We start from the raw sequence: 19,505 nt of genomic DNA, 5'->3' as shown, positions 1-19,505 counted from the left end.
CCCCAGTTAAGAAAACATTAAATGAATAAAAAACCTAATCTTCTGCAGTTGAACAAGTAACAACCCAATATTATAAAATTAGCATGAGTCTTGCCGCTTACGATAAATGATTTGAGGTTTTTAACTCGTTCATATAGCAATCAATTGGTCACTTATTTTACCACAAACATAAATAAATACAAGCAAGTATTTTGGCTTTGAATGAGATTTCTGATGGTAACATAAAATAAAATAAAACGAAACATTGTTAATTCTTGCAACTATTTAGAAGTCTTCACTGTATACAAAAATAATTGTTAAGATGTTAAAATATAAAACGATATTTTGCTTCTATCGTGAAATGGATGGAGTAGTTAATAACATTTATGTATTTTAGGAAATAATGAATGAGGAGGGTGGAATCATGTAGGCTAATGGCTAAGCAATAGTGTGCTTCTGTGTTTTGTGCCAGCTCGGAACCTCGAGGGATCCAAAGAACTTCATCTAGGGGTAAATCCGTCATTTAAGCATCATCTTCTATTACACAACTCTCTTCCGTATTTAAGACACTTCAACTCTTCACATGAACTTTCAAAATCTCTCTCTCTCTCTCCTCTCGTGTTGTCCACTATTTCTCTCCTCCCTCTTCTCCTAAGATTTATTATATCTTAATTTCGCTGTGTATATATATTCATTATTTGTTTAATTTCCCGGATCGAGAGAAAAGTTCTGATTGTTTCACGAAGACTCCAAGTTACGGCAATGGCGGTCTACGGCGACAAGAAGCACTGGTGGCTCCGAAACAAGAAGGTTTGTGTTCTTCTTCTTCTTCTTCTCCAATTTCAGACAATCAATCTCATGGAAACTGTCTTGTTTTGTTTTTAAACAGATCGTGGACAAATACATGAAGGAAGCGAAGAATTTAATAGCGACCAAAGATCCAAACGACGTCGAATCAGCTCTAAACCTTCTCGACTCTGCTCTCTCCGTCTCTCCTCGCTACGAACTCGCTCTCGAACTCAAAGCCAGATCTCTTCTCTACCTCCGTCGATTCAAAGACGTCGCCGATATGCTCCACGATTACATTCCGAGCCTTAAATTCTCCGGCGAAGACTCCGGCATCGGTTCGTCGGAGCTCTCTTCCACGCACTCGTCTCGAGAATCGACCAACCTTCTGAACGAGTTACCGAGTCACGGTGGTGACTCGTCTTTCAAATGCTTCTCTGTTTCCGATTTGAAGAAGAAAGTCATGGCAGGGTTAAGTAAAAACTGCAACGAACAAGGGCAATGGAGGTAATTTCGGTTAAATTGAAATAACCCGGCCCGGTTCGGTTGAACCGGTTTTTGATTCGGATCTTTTTTATTTTCTGTTACAGATATTTAGTTCTAGGTCAAGCTTGTTGCCATCTTGGTTTAATGGAGGATGCAATGGTTCTTCTCCAAACCGGTAAACGGTTAGCCACCGCAGCCTTCCGTCGCCAGAGCATCTCCTTGTCCGACGACAGCTTCATCCTCTTCTCCCCCGCGCACGGCGGATCCTCTCCTCCTCCTTCCTCCTCCTTCGTCGTCTCCTCCTCGCGATCTCTCACCGAATCAGAAAGCGTCGCTCACACGCTATCTCACATTAAGCTCCTCTTACGCCGCCGAGCCGCCGCGCTAGCGGCTCTCGACGCCGGACTCTACTCCGAATCGATCCGCCACTTCTCCAAGATCCTAGACAGCCGCCGCGCCGCGCCGCAGGGCTTCCTCGCCGAGTGCTTCATGCACCGAGCTTCAGCGTACAGATCCGCCGGGAGGATCGCGGAGTCAATCGCCGATTGCAACAAGACGTTGGCGTTGGATCCGTCGTGCCTCCGAGCGCTGGAGACGAGAGCCGCTTTGCTCGAATCCGTGCGGTGTTTCGCTGACTCGCTTCACGATTTGGAACACTTGAAGCTTCTTTATAACTCGATATTACGTGACCGGAAACTTCCCGGTCCGGTTTGGAAACGGCACAACGTCCGGTACAGAGAGATACCGGGGAAACTATGCGTTTTGACGTCGAAGACTCAGCAGTTGAAGGAGAAGATCGCGAACGGTGAAACAGGGAACGTTGATTACTACGCTCTGATGGGAATCAGACGCGATTGCTCGAGGTCGGAGCTGGATCGAGCTTACTTGTTGCTTAATTTGAAGCATAAACCGGAGAGATCAATGTCGTTTATTGACCGGTTTGAGTTAACCGAGGGGGAGGAAGGATTAGATTCGGTTAAGGACCGGGCGAGAATGTCAACTCTATTGCTATACAGATTGATCCAGAGAGGTTACTCCGTCGTGACAAGAAACATTGCGACGGAACAAGCGGCTGAGAAGCAGCGTAAAGCGGCCGCGACGGAAATTCATCGGAGCAATAACATCGAAACGCCGATTAGAACCGGTGTGGTTGCGGCGAGTAATAATAATATGAATGTTGTAAAAGGAGTGTTTTGTAGAGATTTAACTGTGGTTGGGAATTTGATTGCACGAACCGGGTTTAACCAACCGATTCCGGTTAAATACGAAGCGCTTAGTTGCTGAGTTTGTTTCCTTCTTCTTCTTGATTATGCAGTTTGTACAAAAGAAAAGACAGATCACATTGGATGAAATCATGGATAATGAGAATATTGTCTGCCCCGAGAGTTTTGGAGCTTTGTTTCTTGTTTGTTTATGCTCTCTGCCTACACGACAAAAAACTCCTAAGATATGATGATGAGATAGTTTTGTTTGGTTCGTTTTCGATTGAATATTTTATGAACAAAACTAATCATCTAATCTGGGCTCTTTTAAAACTTTTAAACCGAATATAATAATATGAAACGTATTATACAGATTTTACAGTTGATGAAATAAAATTACTAACGTGTTTGCTTTTACATTTTTGAGAAATGAAAATGTTGTTCAAAATGTTTAAGTCAGAGTTCATTTGGAAAATGAAAACACACTAATGCAAATGCGAATAAACATGCGAATAAACATTTGGTATTTTAGTTAATTGAAAAGCTAAAATTATTTCTGAAGTGAGAAATTATTAGTTAATTTCCTTATTCTATTTCTTTCACCTCTCGTATAAATAGGTAGTAGTAATGGGTGGTACAGCCCATGACTAGTGATGGGAAATATAATGGAAGTTTTAAAATGTGGTTTTCACGTGATATTTGTTGATGCCATTTAAAGAATTATGCAGATCTAATTTAGTTTCCCTTATATCAAAATATCTTTTTAGCAACTATAAAAATATCTTTAAAGGTAGTCTTTCTTAGTTACAAGTGGAATACTTTATGAAATATGCAACTATAATATTGTTCTCTTGTGGTGTAAAATAACGCGAATCTATTGTTTTTTTTTGCTTAAAACAAATATATATTATTGTTAAGAAGTCACAACTTGTTTCGTCTGTTTTCTCCTCTGAGTTGTCGTTGGCTAGTGTGCATTTCCATTGACATATGTTTTTTTTCTTTGACAGCATTTTCCTGATTGTTTAGCTTTTACTGATTTTTTTTTAAGATAATTTTTGCTGATCTATTTATAAATCTGGTATAGGTGCTATCATCCACTAAAAAATTATCATTTTTTGCGATCTAAAATATTATATGTTTTTAAAAAAATATGATAATAACTAGAAGACAATTTTATCAACTGTACTACAATTTATGACAAATATAGTCAATGTCAAAGGGTAACTGGGGAAGTAAGACTGTTTTTTGTTGATTTAACAGAGTAAAATAAAAAGATTGTGCAAATATTCAGGGAAATGAAAAGAAAGGGTGTTGCTAAGAAAAGTGAAAAGAAAAGGGTCCATCCCTAAGGGTCAGTGGTCGGGTCAGTGGTCGGGTGGTACATGGCGTTCCAGGATCCCTAAGGGACCTGAGTTCGAATCCGTTACCACTCAGATTACCCTGACTTGTGGCCACGCGGATATGGGCCATGCTTTCGGCCCATTTGAAAACCCGGAGAGAGGGTCCATCCGTGGGCTGCACCTCCCCTTGGGGATTAGTCTGGGCCTCGGTCCGGGATACCCCCAGGTTAAACAAAAAAAAAAAAAAAAAAGAAAAGTGAAAAGAAAAGGTTAAAATGTCTCAAAGAAAAATTTGACAGAAGTCCAATCAAATGCACCTAGAACGATGAAACTAGCAAAGGACAAAACTTTTTTCTTCTCTTTCAGACCTGACATTTCGAAAGGTACATGAATGTGTGTGCTATAATATTATTGCTGCCCATAACTCTGGTTCTGCTTTTTATTCACTTTCCCATTGCGATTTTTGTCTTTTCTTTTCTCACTTTTTAAATTGCTGTGAAACTTTTTGCGCCTTTGCATGCCATAAATTAAACAGCACATTCAGGTCGTGCCTAGACTTGCGGGAACTAGAAGCCATATATGTATATAAAAATCAGTTCATTTTTAACAAAATTTGATGAAATAACAATCATGGTCAACATTCTTAATAAATTAGCATAAGTTTAATGTTTTAATAGCAAAATTGCTGTAAATATGGAGTGAAAGAAAATGAATTAGTTATTCTATTGATGTGAGTACGAGTTAGAAGAAAATTAGCATTACTTCTAAGAACATTATGCTTATATGTTTGGGACCTAATACTACAACGTATACCAATGTCCCAACGATGACAGATGAAAGAGAATGTCAAAGTAAGTTTGCCTTTTTTGGTCAAACATATACATTCAAAGGAAGCTTAATCTCAATGAATAGATTGACTACAATTCCTTGCACTTTGATCAACTGCATCCAAAACACATAAAAGAGTTGCAAACTCTGAAATAAGGGCAGATGGAATGTATCTAGGAAAGACGGAGGGAACAATAAGCCATGAGAAAGAACCTACATAACTCGCAAATTTTGGACATCCAAATCATTTAAAACTAGTGAATACTTTGGGAAGATTAACAGCTCCACGAAGGAGACAACATGACTATACATGCTAGAAAGAACCGGGATCACTAGAGAAACTGATGTAGCAAGTGATAACCCTTCAAGACGTTGCCAAAAAAGAAAAGCAAAACTTAACACATTTAAATCCACAGTAACATTGAGACATAATATGCTTAAATCAGTAAGTGGTTGCACCGCGCGAGGCAGCCAAAACAACTCCAATACCAACCTCATACAGAAGTAACAAGGGAGTAAAAAGAGTGTACCATCCTCATATGAGGTAAAGAGAATTTTATACTAAAATTCGAGCTTATGACATCGTCAATAGAAGAAAACAAGAGCCTCGAATAAAGATTCAGGGAGAGTGCAACATCCTCATACTGAGACAACAAAAATCTCATACTTAGATAATTAAAACCTATGTTAAAAGCTAGGCTTTTAACATACACGATTTGTTAATCTGGGAGTATCATCGAATTTCAAAGATATATTGTCGATCCAAATTTTTATTTTTTTGATAATTTAGGAGAATCCGGCGCTCTGAATCTCAACCTACTAATCTTTGAAAATCTATCCACCGGTGCCATATAGATTTGATTGCTCGCAGTGACAATTAGATACCCGTGTTACATAGTTACACAAACAGATATATAATCTGAATTTGATAGGTTTTGAATCCCGAGTGCTTTAACACCTCTCCAAACCCGCTGTATCATTTGATGGTTCACTTGTCGTCGTAGTTGGAAACTCCTTGGGTTTTATACTAAATGTATCGGCTACCGTTCATTTGCATGGTGTCTCAGAAGACGTGCTTATGTAGTTCGTAGATTTTTCTGTTCCCTTGACGGGAGCTCTGTCTAATAATTTTAAGTAATATTTGCAGATTATATTTTTTTTAATGAATGTTAAATTTATTCATATCAAAACTTTTTTACAATAGATGTGACAAAGTTTGAAACCTTAAAATCATAAACTATCTATCTTTCTTTCTCATCTATGGGCAAACCAAATCTGTAACAGTTTGTCATATTTCCCATTTCCTGCTCCTCGGAGAGAGTCAATGCGATTTCGTATAAGCTTGTCAATAAACTTACTTAGGTGAGCTTGATCTTGATGAGGCTCCCCATAATATTTGCAGATTATATGTGCTACTATAATACAAGCAAACGACTTTATTTATGTTTGACAAGAATATATAAGCACACAGTTTTATTGTATGTTACAAGAAACAAGCAAATGCCCTTGACAAAACAAGGGAAAAAGATAAAACAAACATGTTTATTTTTGTTACAAGAAATAAGCAAACGTCTTTATATTTATTACAATAAGATAAAGCGAACTTCTTTTATGCTTCACTTGTTGAAACTCGTCTTGGGTTATCTATTTTCCGGTGGTTATGTCTGTAGTGTCCCATGCAAGCGATGCTGTAAAAACCCCAAAGTACATTAAACTCATAAAATAGACCCTAAAGAGAGATGGATGAAATATTAAATATGTGCTTTATTAAATATCAGGATCAATCTTTACAGTATACATATTTTCCACATGTTGACATATTCAAATTCAACCTAGTATATGAAACAAATAAGATAATAATTAAAAAAAAAACTAGAATAAAAGACGAACCTGCACGAGAGAGACCGCCGTTATAGTCAGCTGCAAGATGCCACGAGAAGTAACCGTGCAGACCATTTTGCTTAGCATACTTCACTTTGGAGACAATACTCTGATTATCATCATACCCGATCCACGTGGTTCCGGCGTGGCAATAGAATCCGACCACCGCCGGATCATGATATGTCGCTGCTCCGCTAGTCACAATATAGTCCTTTATCTCATCGTAGGTCACAGAACCGTCGGGTGTTATAGCTGCTCCATCGGTGGCTGCATCATAGCCACTAGCCTTGGGGTCTTCGAGTTTCCAGGCCCAACCACAGTATGAGAACCCTAAGACTGCCTTTTTAGCCGGAAGGTTGGCCTCAAGCCACTTGCGCAACCCGGCGTCACCGCTAATACCTATGTTATATTTGATTGTTATTCCTTTAATTTAATTCACAGCTAGCGTTTTGTATTATACCATGATAAATATATATATATATATATAAATGTCAATATTATTAGAACTAATTATCTCTATAAAAAATCACAAGTTTTTTATAGAAAATCTATTCTATTATTAAAACAGGATCCTATTTTAAAAATTTAGGATCATGTCCTTGTATTTCAATATATTTACAAGTCTCTTTCATTGTCATTTAATTTAAACTAGAAATAGAATATTCTTTATAACTGTGGTAATTAATATTTTCCATATTTTGTTAATGATAATAATTTTAATTTTTATGCAGATTATACTTTCCATTTAATTTGAATATCATTTTTCATCTATAATATTATTTAAAGATCGGATACGAATATATACATGCAAATTAAAAAAATATATTATTATGTCATTTTTTACATAATAATGATATGTCAATTAGTGTTCAATTTTTTTTAAAAAAAACTTATCTTAAAATTAAGTTTCAGATCTAAACACAAGTAAAAATACAAACTTATCATAGCTTATTAGTAGCCAAAAAAATATATTTCATATCAATAATAAAATTCCTATTACCATTCTTTCATTTTCTTCAAATGACATAATACGAATCTCATTAAAGTCAAAATATTTTTTTCAATTTTATATAATATTAAGAAGTATGAATTATTTAAAAAAATTTCAAAATATTATTTATTTTTTTGGTATTCAGCGGGTCATCTCATATCGGATATTAGATTATTAGCTGATTTTTAGATTTTTAAAAGATTTCTAAGATTATAATTACAATTCTTTTTATTAACTGAACTGAATTATACACATATCACTGGATTTATCGATTCGATCATAAGTCTGGGTTAGATATGAAAACACCGCTTGAAAATCAATTATTATAATATTTTTTTTTTTTGAAACAAAAATAGAAGACTTTAAAATTATTTATTATTTAATCAAAATTATAAATTCAATTAAATTTTATTAAAATAAAAATATACCCGCTCTTTCAAAGCGCGGATCAAAATCTAGTACACAATTATTGTTTCTTTTTCTTTCTGGGCAAAAATATACATTTATCATTTAGTAAAAGAAATACATTTCTCCATAATGCGAACTTTCATGTTTTTTTTTGGTTTTCACAAGTTAAAAACTAAGAAACCATTTTATCATGTAAATGAATGATGCAAGTATTAACGTAAGGGAAGAACATATTCAGTTATGTGATCAAGTGTTTAGTGACAGTTTATACCTGCCGGATTTGAAGGATCATACAGAGCAGCAGGTGGTCCGGTAACGTCGGACCAACCCGGTCCATAAAAGTCATATGACATTATGTTAACAAAATCCAAATTATCGGCAATGGCCTGAACTGGGTACTGCACGGAGTTGTAATAGGGGGAGTAGTGAACCGCAGCGGTTAACAGCAAAGGAAGTCGACCGCTATCGTCTGAATCGTTCTGAACAGCCACACGCCATTCTTCAATAAGTTTCTTGAAGTTGGCCATCTCCACTGTATTGCTTGGATATTCCCAAGCAAGATCTGAAGATGCAAGAAGAGCTTGCAGATGTCAATAGTCTTCCGTGACTAACTAGGCGACGAAGTCACTGATGCTGGAGGCATTAGTCGTTACTACATAAGGCATGCGGAGTGGTGGGTTACCATGTGGATGCAAGGATATGCTGAGATGGAGAAGAATAAACTGAGGGTTTATGTCTTGACGTAGTCGTTGAAGTAGTTGCTGATGCAGTGTGTGTCAGAGAGTGAACCAGGAGGCATGCGGAGTGGTAGAGACCATGTGGACGCGAGATGCTGAGCTGGCGTGGGATAAACTTGAGGAGCAAGTTTATACCGTGGAGAAAAGGCAAGAGATAAACTTGGGGAGCAAGTTTATGCCTTGAGGAATAAGTACATTTCAAGAAAAGGAAAGTGTACTTATTAATATGGAAGTTGTCCATATATCCATGTTGCCTTGGAGACTAGGTTTCAGGAACGTGGAGATCACTATAAAAGAGCTATGGAGTCGTGGGTATTCCAATAAGACACTGGGGGCTATTGTTATAGAGGAAGGGTGAAAATCCCTTAGGGTGTTCTTGGGTCGTGCTGAAGCAGTTGCTGAAGTACTGACGATGGAGAGACAAGTTTGGGTAGATTAGGAATTGTTCAGTAGCAGCTGTTAGGGTGTTAACAGGCTAGCGAGACTGATTAAGCAGAACTTGTAATAGGATTTACAAGGCGATTTCTAATAAAGCAATTGGTGTTTGCTTGTATCTATTTTGTCTCTTGGTTTACCTTCTGCATTACTTAATTGTGGTGTCATCTTTGCACTTACAATTGGTATCAGAGCGGGTCACCTAAGTTACTGGTGTGATCCTTGAAGGTGAAGATGTACACGATTGTTTGATGCAGAAGACAATCATGTTGGATGATGGCTGGTGGTATGGTCATTGAAGGGCGCACATGAAGCTGTTGGTTTGAGGAATCAAAGAGCGTGTGTGGATAGCTGTGAAGACTGGGTGGGAGGAGCCTATCATATTTACAGTAGAGGGGAAGAAGCCGAAGCCTAAGGAGCCAAGACAAGGAGTGGTTCGAGAGGTAGTTCGAGAAGTAGTACGGCGAATGCGTCAGAGCCTGATGCAGTACTCATGAAGAAGCAGACGGGTGTGTCTGTGATGTTTGTATTGACATCTAAGCATCTGTATTTTAGCTTAGTATGCAATCAAGCAGGGGGAGCAGTGGTGGCGTTCTGGTCCAAGGAGTGCACATCTCGTGGGGGAGAAGAGCATGGTGATGGACGTCCTGATGTAGATGGTGCATATCTCGTGGGGGAGAAGAGCATATCTATGTATGAAGATGAAGATAGTGCAAGTCTCGTGGGGGAGAAAGGCATATCTAATGTGGAGGTTTCCAGGTGAGGAAACGTGGTTGTTGAACCAGAAGGGTATTGTGCTTGATTGGCACACAAAGCTAAAAGGGGGAGATTGAAGATGCAAGAAGAGCTTGCAGATGTCAATAGTCTTCCGTGACTAACTAGGCGACGAAGTCACTGATGCTGGAGGCATTAGTCGTTACTACATAAGGCATGCGGAGTGGTGGGTTACCATGTGGATGCAAGGATATGCTGAGATGGAGAAGAATAAACTGAGGGTTTATGTCTTGACGTAGTCGTTGAAGTAGTTGCTGATGCAGTGTGTGTCAGAGAGTGAACCAGGAGGCATGCGGAGTGGTAGAGACCATGTGGACGCGAGATGCTGAGCTGGCGTGGGATAAACTTGAGGAGCAAGTTTATACCGTGGAGAAAAGGCAAGAGATAAACTTGGGGAGCAAGTTTATGCCTTGAGGAATAAGTACATTTCAAGAAAAGGAAAGTGTACTTATTAATATGGAAGTTGTCCATATATCCATGTTGCCTTGGAGACTAGGTTTCAGGAACGTGGAGATCACTATAAAAGAGCTATGGAGTCGTGGGTATTCCAATAAGACACTGGGGGCTATTGTTATAGAGGAAGGGTGAAAATCCCTTAGGGTGTTCTTGGGTCGTGCTGAAGCAGTTGCTGAAGTACTGACGATGGAGAGACAAGTTTGGGTAGATTAGGAATTGTTCAGTAGCAGCTGTTAGGGTGTTAACAGGCTAGCGAGACTGATTAAGCAGAACTTGTAATAGGATTTACAAGGCGATTTCTAATAAAGCAATTGGTGTTTGCTTGTATCTATTTTGTCTCTTGGTTTACCTTCTGCATTACTTAATTGTGGTGTCATCTTTGCACTTACAAGATCGAGCCCGTTGAAACCGTACTCTCTAGCGACACTGATGGAAGAATCAATGAAAGCTTTCCGGTTTTCGGGTTTGCTTGTCATGGAATCAAACGCGGTTTTTGCTGCGTTTTTACCGCCTATCGACAAGAGGAATTGCAATGGCTTGTTTTTCACGTGGACGATTTCTGTGAACTTGTAGAATTGGGGTAGGTTCATGGTGGAGATATCGACCTCGTGGCTGCTAGGGTCGATTTGAGCAAAGGCCCAGAAAAGGTGAGTGAAGACAGTTGAGTCAGTGGTTTCGGTATCAAACTTTTTTCCCGAATTCAGGAAATAGTATGAAGCTTTCACCGGGGAGGAGGATTGGGGCGTCTCATTAGACATTTTGGTCGAGAGTGTCTTTAGCAAAATGCTTTCTGTTTGTTTCTTGTTGTTTGTAATGTGATAAAAATAGAGGATAGTTTGTTTCCCTATTTATAAGGGTTTTGAGAAAAGATAAAGTATATTATTACCATTTAATATGATTTTTGTTATTGGCTAATTGCCCCTTCATGAAAAATATATTCAACAATTGAAATTATTAATTTTTAAAATTTGGAGGAACATGAAAAATAAATTTGTTAAACTTCTTCATTTTGAATATGAACATGACAAATAAATTTCTTAGGAACATGACAAATAAATTTGCTCGAAATTTTTGAAAACGACAACTAAACTAACGGATTGGCCAGTTTTCTCAATGTATTTGAAGAACTTAAAATGACTAAACAAAAAAATTAATGTTCTTTATATTATATTCCAACTATACGAATCCGAACAATTGACTTAGATTGTTGGATAATTCTGAGATAGTTTTTATACTTCTAGTTTATCAATAATTTTATTGTCAACAAAATATATGATAGCTTGAAATTAATATTTTCAATTGATAAAAGTTAAAAAGTTCAATGTTGAGAGAATGATAAAGAATAACTAGGTTATAGCTAGTAACTATACGTAACAAATAAGTAACAATATTTGATAGCTAATAATGTGACAAATAATCCGGTGACAAATAATTCGGAGGTTAGATATGTGTATTTAATAGATTCCGGTTTAACTGTTTTTCTTTCAAAAAAAACTATACGTAACAATACTATTTGACATGTTCTTAATCAAAACTTTCGAAAATATATGATAGCTCGAAATAATTTTTTCAATTGATAAAATTAATTAGTCTACGGTTAGAAAAAGGATAAAGAATGACTAGGTTATAGTAGACTATACAACAATTTTATTTGTCATGTTCAAGTGAAAATTTTAATTCACAAAAATTAAAATAGTCTACGTACGGATAAGAGTGGAAAGAAATGTATAATTATATAAAGAAATCATTTGTCATGTTCAACGTGAATTATTCTTAATTAAAGCACCAAATAGTTATCTAGGAGAAAAAAAACGAATAGTCTACAATAGTTATAAGTTCAACATGAAAATATTGTAATAATTTTATTTTGTGTTCAACATGAAATTTAACTAAAAATAAATAGTCTACATACGGCTGCTAAGAGAAAAAACAAGGTAGACAAAATTATGTTATACAATATGCTATATATCTGACAATTTTATTTGTCATGTTCAACGTGAAATTTGTAACTGACAAAAGTTGAAATAGTCTAGGGTCGGGAATGAGCATATTTAATAATTAGTTATACGAAATTTCCAATCCGGATATCTAATTAATTATATGCACATACGTAAACATTAATATAAAAAGACTAGGTTTTCTTCTTAGTCTTCTTATATTAATTAAGGTTTTCGTTTGTGCATAAATAAATAAACTAGGTAATACAAATGCAAAAGAGATGAATCATTCCATTTCATTTTATTCTAACTGATGTTTGATATAGATATATAATTTATGAAAATTTTGTGAAAAATAAAATGTAAGTGGTCAATTTGTAAGCTTTGTAAATAACAGCTATTAGTCATAAAACCAAAAAAAATATCTAAAAATATTTATTTTTAGTGTCAAATATAGAGTAAACTATTGGAAAGAAATTCTATTTTATTTTAGAGTAACATTATTTTAATGTGAAAATTACTCTAAAATAGACTAAACCATTGGAGATAGTGGAATACTCTGATTCCTAGAGAATTTTTAATTATTTTTCCAACGGTATATCAGTTTATTAAATTACTTAAGAAATCATTCTATACATCGACATCTTTCCAAACAATGGTATTACAGCGACCTTAATCACTCATCACACATCACTCATCACTCATCAGAATATCCGATCATCGTAGACTACATTGTTTAGATTCGGTTTCGATACCATCTATATCAACATTTTAGTCGCTACGTTTTTATCCTCACCCTACGATCCTAATTTTCAATGTAAATGGACACTACAAAACAGTAATGCTTGTGATAAAAGTTAGCAGAAGTTTAATGTGAAACTGCTGTGAATATGAAATGTAAAAAATTAATCAGTTACTCTATCGATGTGAGTTCGAATGAGAAGAAAATTAATATAACTTCTAAAAACATTTTTTATATATATATTTTGGACCTAATACTACTATACAAACAAAAACTAAAAGCATAATACTTTACTTTTGCCTTGAAAAGGTAATTACATTTTTTTTGTCAAAGAAAATGTAATTACTCAATTTTCAGTTTTCGATGCTGACAAAAAATAACAGCTTTGAAAGATTTTTAATCCTTGTTCAAAAACGATAGCGCCGAGCCCGTTAATCGCAACTTACACGCTACACTGTGAAGAGCCGTCGTGATTTGTCTCAATTCGTTCAAAAACGCGGAACCTTAAAAAAATCTCGTTTTTCTCTCTAAATTCTATGCTTGGAATCATGTCTATCATTGAAAATCAGTAATAATCGTGTCAAAAATCACAGAAAAAGGTTAAGAATCATGGTAGAATGGAAGTGGAATGTAGAAATCAAAATTTCTAATTCGACAGATGAGAGGAAAAAGATATTCGACAGATGAGAGGAAAAAGATGAGTGTTTTCTGGTAATTTTGCTTTTATTAAAAAAGTGAAAAACAGCAAAAATGAGCTTATCCCGGGTTGAACCCATGATGCCCCAGAGCAACAGACACAATAGAACAATTAGACTACAGTATACACTCTGTAATATTATACATATAATTAAATATATACTAAAAATACCTAACATTAATCTCCGTTTAATCGCTGATTAATCTCCAATTTTTTAGGTTTCCGGATGCGTAGTTCCTAGCGAGTTTCGAAACAAGGTTCTTAACTAATCGAAAACTTTTAAATTAATTTTTTTTTGAGGCCGGTTTATTTTGAACAAAGTCATCAATTTTAATGGATTTGGTCAACTCAAATTCGATATTTACATGAGTCCAGAAACTCCATTCTGTAGTGGACCCTTTGGGCCGGACCTATTTTGGGCCTATTTTAAATCTGAGTATTTCTATGACAAAAAAAAACATGAGTCCAGAAACAGCGATCGGTTTTCTCAAAACATGGATTGATCTGATTCTTGTTCAGTAGTAGACTAGTAGTACTCTAGTAGTGTGATAATGGACTCAATGGGTCTAAAAGGCAAGAAAAAACAATGGGCTTACAAGTTATCTCAGTTATAACAAAGCCCAAAGAAGGCCTACCAGTGTAAACGTCGCCAATTTTGCTTACTCCCGCCGAATCATAATTTATTTGAGTTTCCCCCAAAATTAAATCTTCCTCGAGACGCTCTCTCTCTCTCTCCCTTCTCTGCAAAGTCTGTTCAATCCTATCTTCGATTTCTCCACACCGAAACCCTAATTTCATACAGAGCAAAGAAAGAGATGATTGAGTCGGGTCTTACTTCGAAGACGTTCTCGGGTGTTCGATTTGCTCTAGTTGGATTCAATCCCACCGATGAGAACATGGTAATTCATCTATCTCCACCGATGGGTTTTCATTTTAACTGTTTCAATCACTCTTTTAGTAAAACGATTCTAGATTATCTGATCCATTTTGTGTCAATTTCACTACAGTTACGATCCAAGCTTATGAGTGGTGGTGGAGTTGATGTTGGCCAATACGCTCAAAGCTGTACTCACCTCATTGTAGACAAGCTTGTTTACGTAAGTCTAATCTCTATCTCTACTCTGTGTTCTGCTTCTAAAGTTCTAATCTTTTTCTTTTCTTATCATTAGGATGATCCAATTTGTGTTGCTGCTCGAAGCAGTGGGAAAATGGTTGTCACTGGTTCGTGGGTTCATCACAGTTTTGACGCTGGAATGGTTATAGATGCCAATTCGGTCAGTTTCTCTCTCTCTATGATTAGTTCAAATAGGAAGAAAGTTTGATTAAGTGTTTATCTTTTTTTTTTTTGTTGAATTTGGCAGGTTTTGTATAGGCCTCTTAGAGATTTGAATGGGATTCCAGGTTCTAAGAGCTTAATTGTGTGCTTGACTGGGTACCAACGTCAAGATAGAGAGGACATTATGGTATATTCCTTGTCACCTTTGTAATTTTGGTGGATTTTTCTTACTGTACCTTATGGAAGTTGTTTTCTTTCTTTCAGACAATGGTTGATTTGATGGGTGGGCAATTCTCTAAGCCGCTTGTTGCAAACCGAGTTACTCATCTTATATGCTACAAGTTTGAGGGTGAGTCATTTATGAACATTGGGGATATGTGTTCTTTTTGGGTGGGGGTGGAGAATAAACATTTGATTGAAGTCATTTTTTTTCTTCTCAGGAGAAAAATATGAGTTAGCCAAGCGGATGAAGAGGATTAAGTTAGTGAACCACCGCTGGTTAGAGGACTGGTGAGAGGCATTAATGAGTTTCTTCTTACTTTTTTCCGTTTTTGTTTGTGAATGGCGATAAAGATTCTTACCGTATGTTTTTTATTCTTTGCAGCTTAAAGAATTGGAAGCTCCTTCCTGAGGTTGACTACGAGATAAGGTAAATTTTCACACATCTATCTCTATCCCATAATGGCAATTACTAAGTTGGCATAATCTCTTGTTCATCATTAAAAAATTAGTTTATGGTCCCATGCTCATTTCAGTTTGATTTGTAAGTTACTATTCAGCAGCTGGTTGTGTAAACATGAGAAACAAATACTCCTACTACTATAAACTGATCACTTTCTCTTTTCTCAGTGGCCATGAGCTGGAGATGATGGAGGCTTCAGCTCGGGATTCTGAGGACGAAGCAGAAGATGCCTCTGTGAAGCGTGCAAACACCAGTCCTCTTGGTCTTAGGGTCGGTGCTGTAGCTGCAGTTGAAATGTCCAAGTCGAAAGGAAAAGATATCCCCCCGGTTGTTCAAACAAATTTAGACGAACAGGGTGGCTCATCACGATTCAATACGTCCAAAGAGGATTGGTTAACTCCAAAGAAGATGGAAGCCACGGTCTCTACTGGTCCAGTTACTGCGCAGCAGAGTGCAGGCACTTTTCAGAATACTTCTAGTTATGCGTCCCCTGTCAACAAGACGATGGACAAAATGGAGACTGATGAGTCAACACCTATTAACGTGAGTGTCAGAAGGCATACTTCTCTAGCCACTTACTCAAGGAAAATACTTCAGAGATCGTCGGAAACAAGCACCTTGGGAAACGAGTCAAGTTGCCAAAACCGTACCTTAAAATTAGATGACAGGGCCCTAAAAGCTTCGTCTGCCTTTAATATCTCTGCATCAAAATCAGGTTCTTCCGTGGAAAGAACAACACTCTTTGAGGATCTTGATAAGTTGCATGACAAGGAGTCCACCCCGTTGTTGCCTCAGGCGAAACTTACAGATGGACCTGTCAGTAACAAAGGTTCAGAAAAGATACACCACAGCAGCGAGGCAACACTCTTTGAGGATCTTGATAAGTTGCATGGCGAGGAGTCCACCCCATTGTTGCCTCAGGCGAAACTTACAGATGGATCCGTCAGGGACAAAGGTTCTGAAAAGATACACCACAGCAGCGAGGCAAGTATTCCACCACCTGCTATGTTAACTGCGGAGAATATCATTTCAAAATGTGCACGGGAGAGATCATCGACTGAGCCAATGGTGGGGAATATCTTGTTGCAGGAACCGAGATCAGGCTCGCCTAAACAAAACCTTAGGGTTGTGCCAAGCATCAATGACAACTCTGAAGGTATTGAAGTTGCACATAAGTTGGATTTGAGTGACTCAGCAACTAGGTTATTCAGTTCAAGCGGTGTGTTAAAGGAAGCTGATATTTGGTCTGCAGAAACTAATGGTGTGTTGAAGGAAGCTGATAAATGGACTGCCGAAGCTGTTAGTTTGAAGGGTGCATTAGATGAAGTACCTGAAAGATCCGTAACTGCTGAGCCTGTGATGATGAGATCTAGAAACTCTCCTGGGTCGGGTTTAACTGGAATGAAGGACCAGGTAGAAACAGAGCAGCCCAAGAAGAAAACGGCTCCAAGAAAGAGTCTAGGCACCAGAGGCAGGAAAAAGAATCCCATTAACCAAAAGGGATCTATATACTTGAGCGAACCTACCCCAAAGGATGAGCACACTGTTGGTCTAATCAAAGGAGAAGTTTCAGCACCAGCAACTGATAATGGCAATCAGAAAGAGACATCAAGTCCTGTCCTAAACTCTGAGGCTGTACTAGAAACGACCAAACGTAATGACTCGGAAACTGACGCCGTTGAGAGAATTGACTCTGATAAGCTGCAGGATAAGTCCCCGGAGGAAGCTAATGCAGAGGTGGAAATTACAGTGCTTGAACCAGAGCGTACTGATGATCCAAGTGATGGTGCATTACAATTAGAGGTCAAGAAGAGTAAAACTAAGCGCACCAGTGAGGCTACTGTAGGTAAAAACAGCCTTCAAAGTGGTGGGAAGAAAGGAAGTTCTTCAACAGCTGAAGTAGGAAACTCTGGTGTCAAGAAGACAAAAAAATCTAGAAAAGGAGATGATGCCAAAGCAAACGATACTGTGGTGGAAGATACAAGGGATAAATCAGGTAACGAGGTGGAGAACTTTGCATTGGAAAATGAACTTGGGAAGGTCAGTTCTGATGGAGACCAAAGCCCAGCTGCTGGAGAAACATTGGTAAGTACTGAAGCTGAAACTAAGGATCCAAGCGATGCTGCAGTGCAACCAGAGGTTGATAAGAATAATGGTAAACGCATAGGGGAGGCCACTGTTGGAAAAACTAGGCTTCAAAGTGGGAAGAAAAGAGGTTCTTCTGCTGTCGAAAAGGCTAGTATCAAAAAGGCTAAAAAATCTAAAAAAGACGATGAGACTGAAGCAAACGATACGGTGGTGAATGATATAGAGATTGAGTCTGCAGAAGCGAAAGAGAATGCAGCAGTGGCTTCAGTTGCGAGAAAATCATTAGCAAGACAGGAGACAGCAGCGAAGAAATCAAGTAATGATGCAATGCAATTGGAGGTTCCTAAGAACAAGCGTAAGAACAAAAAGGAGTCTACTGTAGAATGTAGCAGCCTTCAAAGTGGAGAGAAGGAAAGTTCTTGTACAGCTGAAGTAGGAACATCCAGTGTCAAGAAAACTAAAAAATCTAAAAAGGAAAGTGTGGCCAAAGCATCCGACACTGTGATGAAAGACGTTGAGGATAACTCTGCGGAAGAGGAGAACACTGCAGTGGATGATAATAAATCTGGTAGAGACAAAGGCCCAAGAAAGAAAGCTGCGAAGTCTGCTAAAACAGGTGCAAAGGTGGTTAAAGAGTCTAAGCAGCTCAGTTCTGGTAAAAAAGCTTTACAGGAGCAAAAACAGGAACCCAAGCATTTTATAGTCAGTGGTCCTAAGGTCCAGAGAAAGGAGTACCAGAAGATCATTAGGCTCTTAAAAGGCAAATGTTGCAGGGATTCTCATCAGTGGTCTTATCAAGCAACCCACTTCATTGCTCCTGAAATCCGTAGGACTGAGAAGTTCTTCGCTGCTGCTGCATCTGGAAGGTACAAACAGTGTCCTAGTTAGATCTTCTTCTTTGATAAAAAACTGTATCTTTTCTTCTTGTACTCATCACTTTCCTTGATGCAGTTGGATTCTAAAGACTGATTATGTGGCTGACTCGAAAGAAGCTGGGAAACTATTACCGGAGGAACCCTATGAATGGCACAGTACTGATCTTAGTGCTGATGGTACAATAAGCCTCGAGTCTCCAAGGAAATGGCGGCTCGTCAAAGAGCAAACAGGACATGGTGCTTTAAATGGTGTGCGCATTGTTGTATACGGTGACTGCGCCATCCCTTCTTTGGTAAGTAAGACTAGAATGTTTGCATCTCTGCCAATTTTCTTTTTTTTTTTTTATATTTCTTAATGCATATAAAATTTGATACAGAGGATCGTTTTCTTTTTGGGTCTTCAGTCTTTAATTGTTCTCTCCCTTTCTGATCAGGATACGTTGAAGCGAGCTGTGAAAGCTGGGGATGGTACCATACTAGCAACCGCACCGCCTTACACCCGTTTCTTGAATCAGAATACTGATTTTGCTTTGGTAAGCCCTGGGATACCGCGTGACGACGTCTGGATCCAGGAGTTCATTCGGAACGAGATCCCTTGTGTCCTCGCGGATTACATTGTTGAGTACGTTTGCAAACCTGGATATGCACTTGACAAGCACGTGCTCTACAATACAAACACATGGGCAGAAAGGTCATTTAATAAGCTCCAGCGTAGTGCTGAAGACTGAAGAGGAAGAACAGCCGTTGCATGTTGCTTGTGAGTCACGGAGCTTCGATAACCTTTGTAACCTTAAGTCATTTCTCCCTCACTAATACCATGTTAAATATATATGTTATTTGTTTTTGTGCTATATGTTAAACGCATCAATAACTGGTTAGAGTAATTTAGATTGTAAAGTTTCTTA

General features: G+C 37.7%; 3 protein-coding genes across 4 annotated transcripts; 2 read left to right on the top strand and 1 right to left on the bottom strand.

Annotated features, from left to right (window-relative positions):
- Positions 1–575: 575 nt before the first annotated feature.
- LOC130509557 (uncharacterized) lies at positions 576–2,644 on the top strand. The gene is made up of 3 exons (XM_057005701.1): positions 576–789; positions 869–1,272; positions 1,356–2,644. Exons 1-3 carry the CDS (start codon positions 742–744, stop codon positions 2,533–2,535), a joined length of 1,632 nt encoding a protein of 543 aa, XP_056861681.1. The 5' UTR covers positions 576–741; the 3' UTR covers positions 2,536–2,644.
- A 3,621-nt stretch (positions 2,645–6,265) lies between these two features.
- On the bottom strand, positions 6,266–11,061 carry LOC108844815 (class V chitinase-like). The gene is made up of 4 exons (XM_018618107.1): positions 10,689–11,061; positions 8,173–8,463; positions 6,512–6,901; positions 6,266–6,309 (listed from the first exon to the last, which is right to left on the bottom strand). Exons 1-4 carry the CDS (start codon positions 11,059–11,061, stop codon positions 6,266–6,268), a joined length of 1,098 nt encoding a protein of 365 aa, XP_018473609.1.
- A 3,320-nt stretch (positions 11,062–14,381) lies between these two features.
- LOC108844048 (BRCT domain-containing protein At4g02110) lies at positions 14,382–19,505 on the top strand. Of its 2 annotated transcripts, XM_018617246.1 has the most exons (11): positions 14,382–14,578; positions 14,687–14,776; positions 14,849–14,953; positions 15,041–15,142; positions 15,220–15,304; positions 15,396–15,465; positions 15,560–15,604; positions 15,805–16,793; positions 16,890–18,591; positions 18,677–18,893; positions 19,035–19,505. In XM_018617246.1, exons 1-11 carry the CDS (start codon positions 14,495–14,497, stop codon positions 19,326–19,328), a joined length of 3,783 nt encoding a protein of 1,260 aa, XP_018472748.1. In that variant the 5' UTR covers positions 14,382–14,494; the 3' UTR covers positions 19,329–19,505. The 2 variants fall into 2 exon arrangements, with proteins under 2 accessions (XP_018472748.1, XP_018472747.1); XM_018617245.1 differs by having other exon boundaries at positions 15,805–18,591.

The sequence above is a fragment of the Raphanus sativus genome, chromosome 3 (genome assembly GCF_000801105.2).
Source record: "Raphanus sativus cultivar WK10039 chromosome 3, ASM80110v3, whole genome shotgun sequence".
NCBI classification, from domain to species: Eukaryota; Viridiplantae; Streptophyta; class Magnoliopsida; order Brassicales; family Brassicaceae; genus Raphanus; species Raphanus sativus.
Note: the sequence above shows the minus strand (reverse complement) of the source record. Positions and strands in the feature narration are given on the sequence as shown.

Bases quoted from the DNA above. Each gene is read 5' to 3' on its own strand.
- LOC108844048 (XM_018617245.1), top strand. From the start codon at position 14,495: ATGATTGAGTCGGGTCTTACTTCGAAGACGTTCTCGGGTGTTCGATTT. The intron at 15,466-15,559 runs GTGAGAGGCATT...TATTCTTTGCAG, and splicing joins CACCGCTGGTTAGAGGACTG to CTTAAAGAATTGGAAGCTCC. The intron at 18,592-18,676 runs GTACAAACAGTG...TCCTTGATGCAG, and splicing joins GCTGCTGCTGCATCTGGAAG to TTGGATTCTAAAGACTGATT.
- LOC130509557 (XM_057005701.1), top strand. From the start codon at position 742: ATGGCGGTCTACGGCGACAAGAAGCACTGGTGGCTCCGAAACAAGAAG. The intron at 790-868 runs GTTTGTGTTCTT...GTTTTTAAACAG, and splicing joins GGTGGCTCCGAAACAAGAAG to ATCGTGGACAAATACATGAA. The intron at 1,273-1,355 runs GTAATTTCGGTT...TTTCTGTTACAG, and splicing joins AACGAACAAGGGCAATGGAG to ATATTTAGTTCTAGGTCAAG.
- LOC108844815 (XM_018618107.1), bottom strand. From the start codon at position 11,061: ATGTCTAATGAGACGCCCCAATCCTCCTCCCCGGTGAAAGCTTCATAC. The intron at 8,464-10,688 runs GTGCAAAGATGA...TTGCATCTTCAG, and splicing joins CAACGGGCTCGATCTTGTAA to ATCTTGCTTGGGAATATCCA. The intron at 6,310-6,511 runs GTTCGTCTTTTA...GGGTTTTTACAG, and splicing joins CGGCGGTCTCTCTCGTGCAG to CATCGCTTGCATGGGACACT.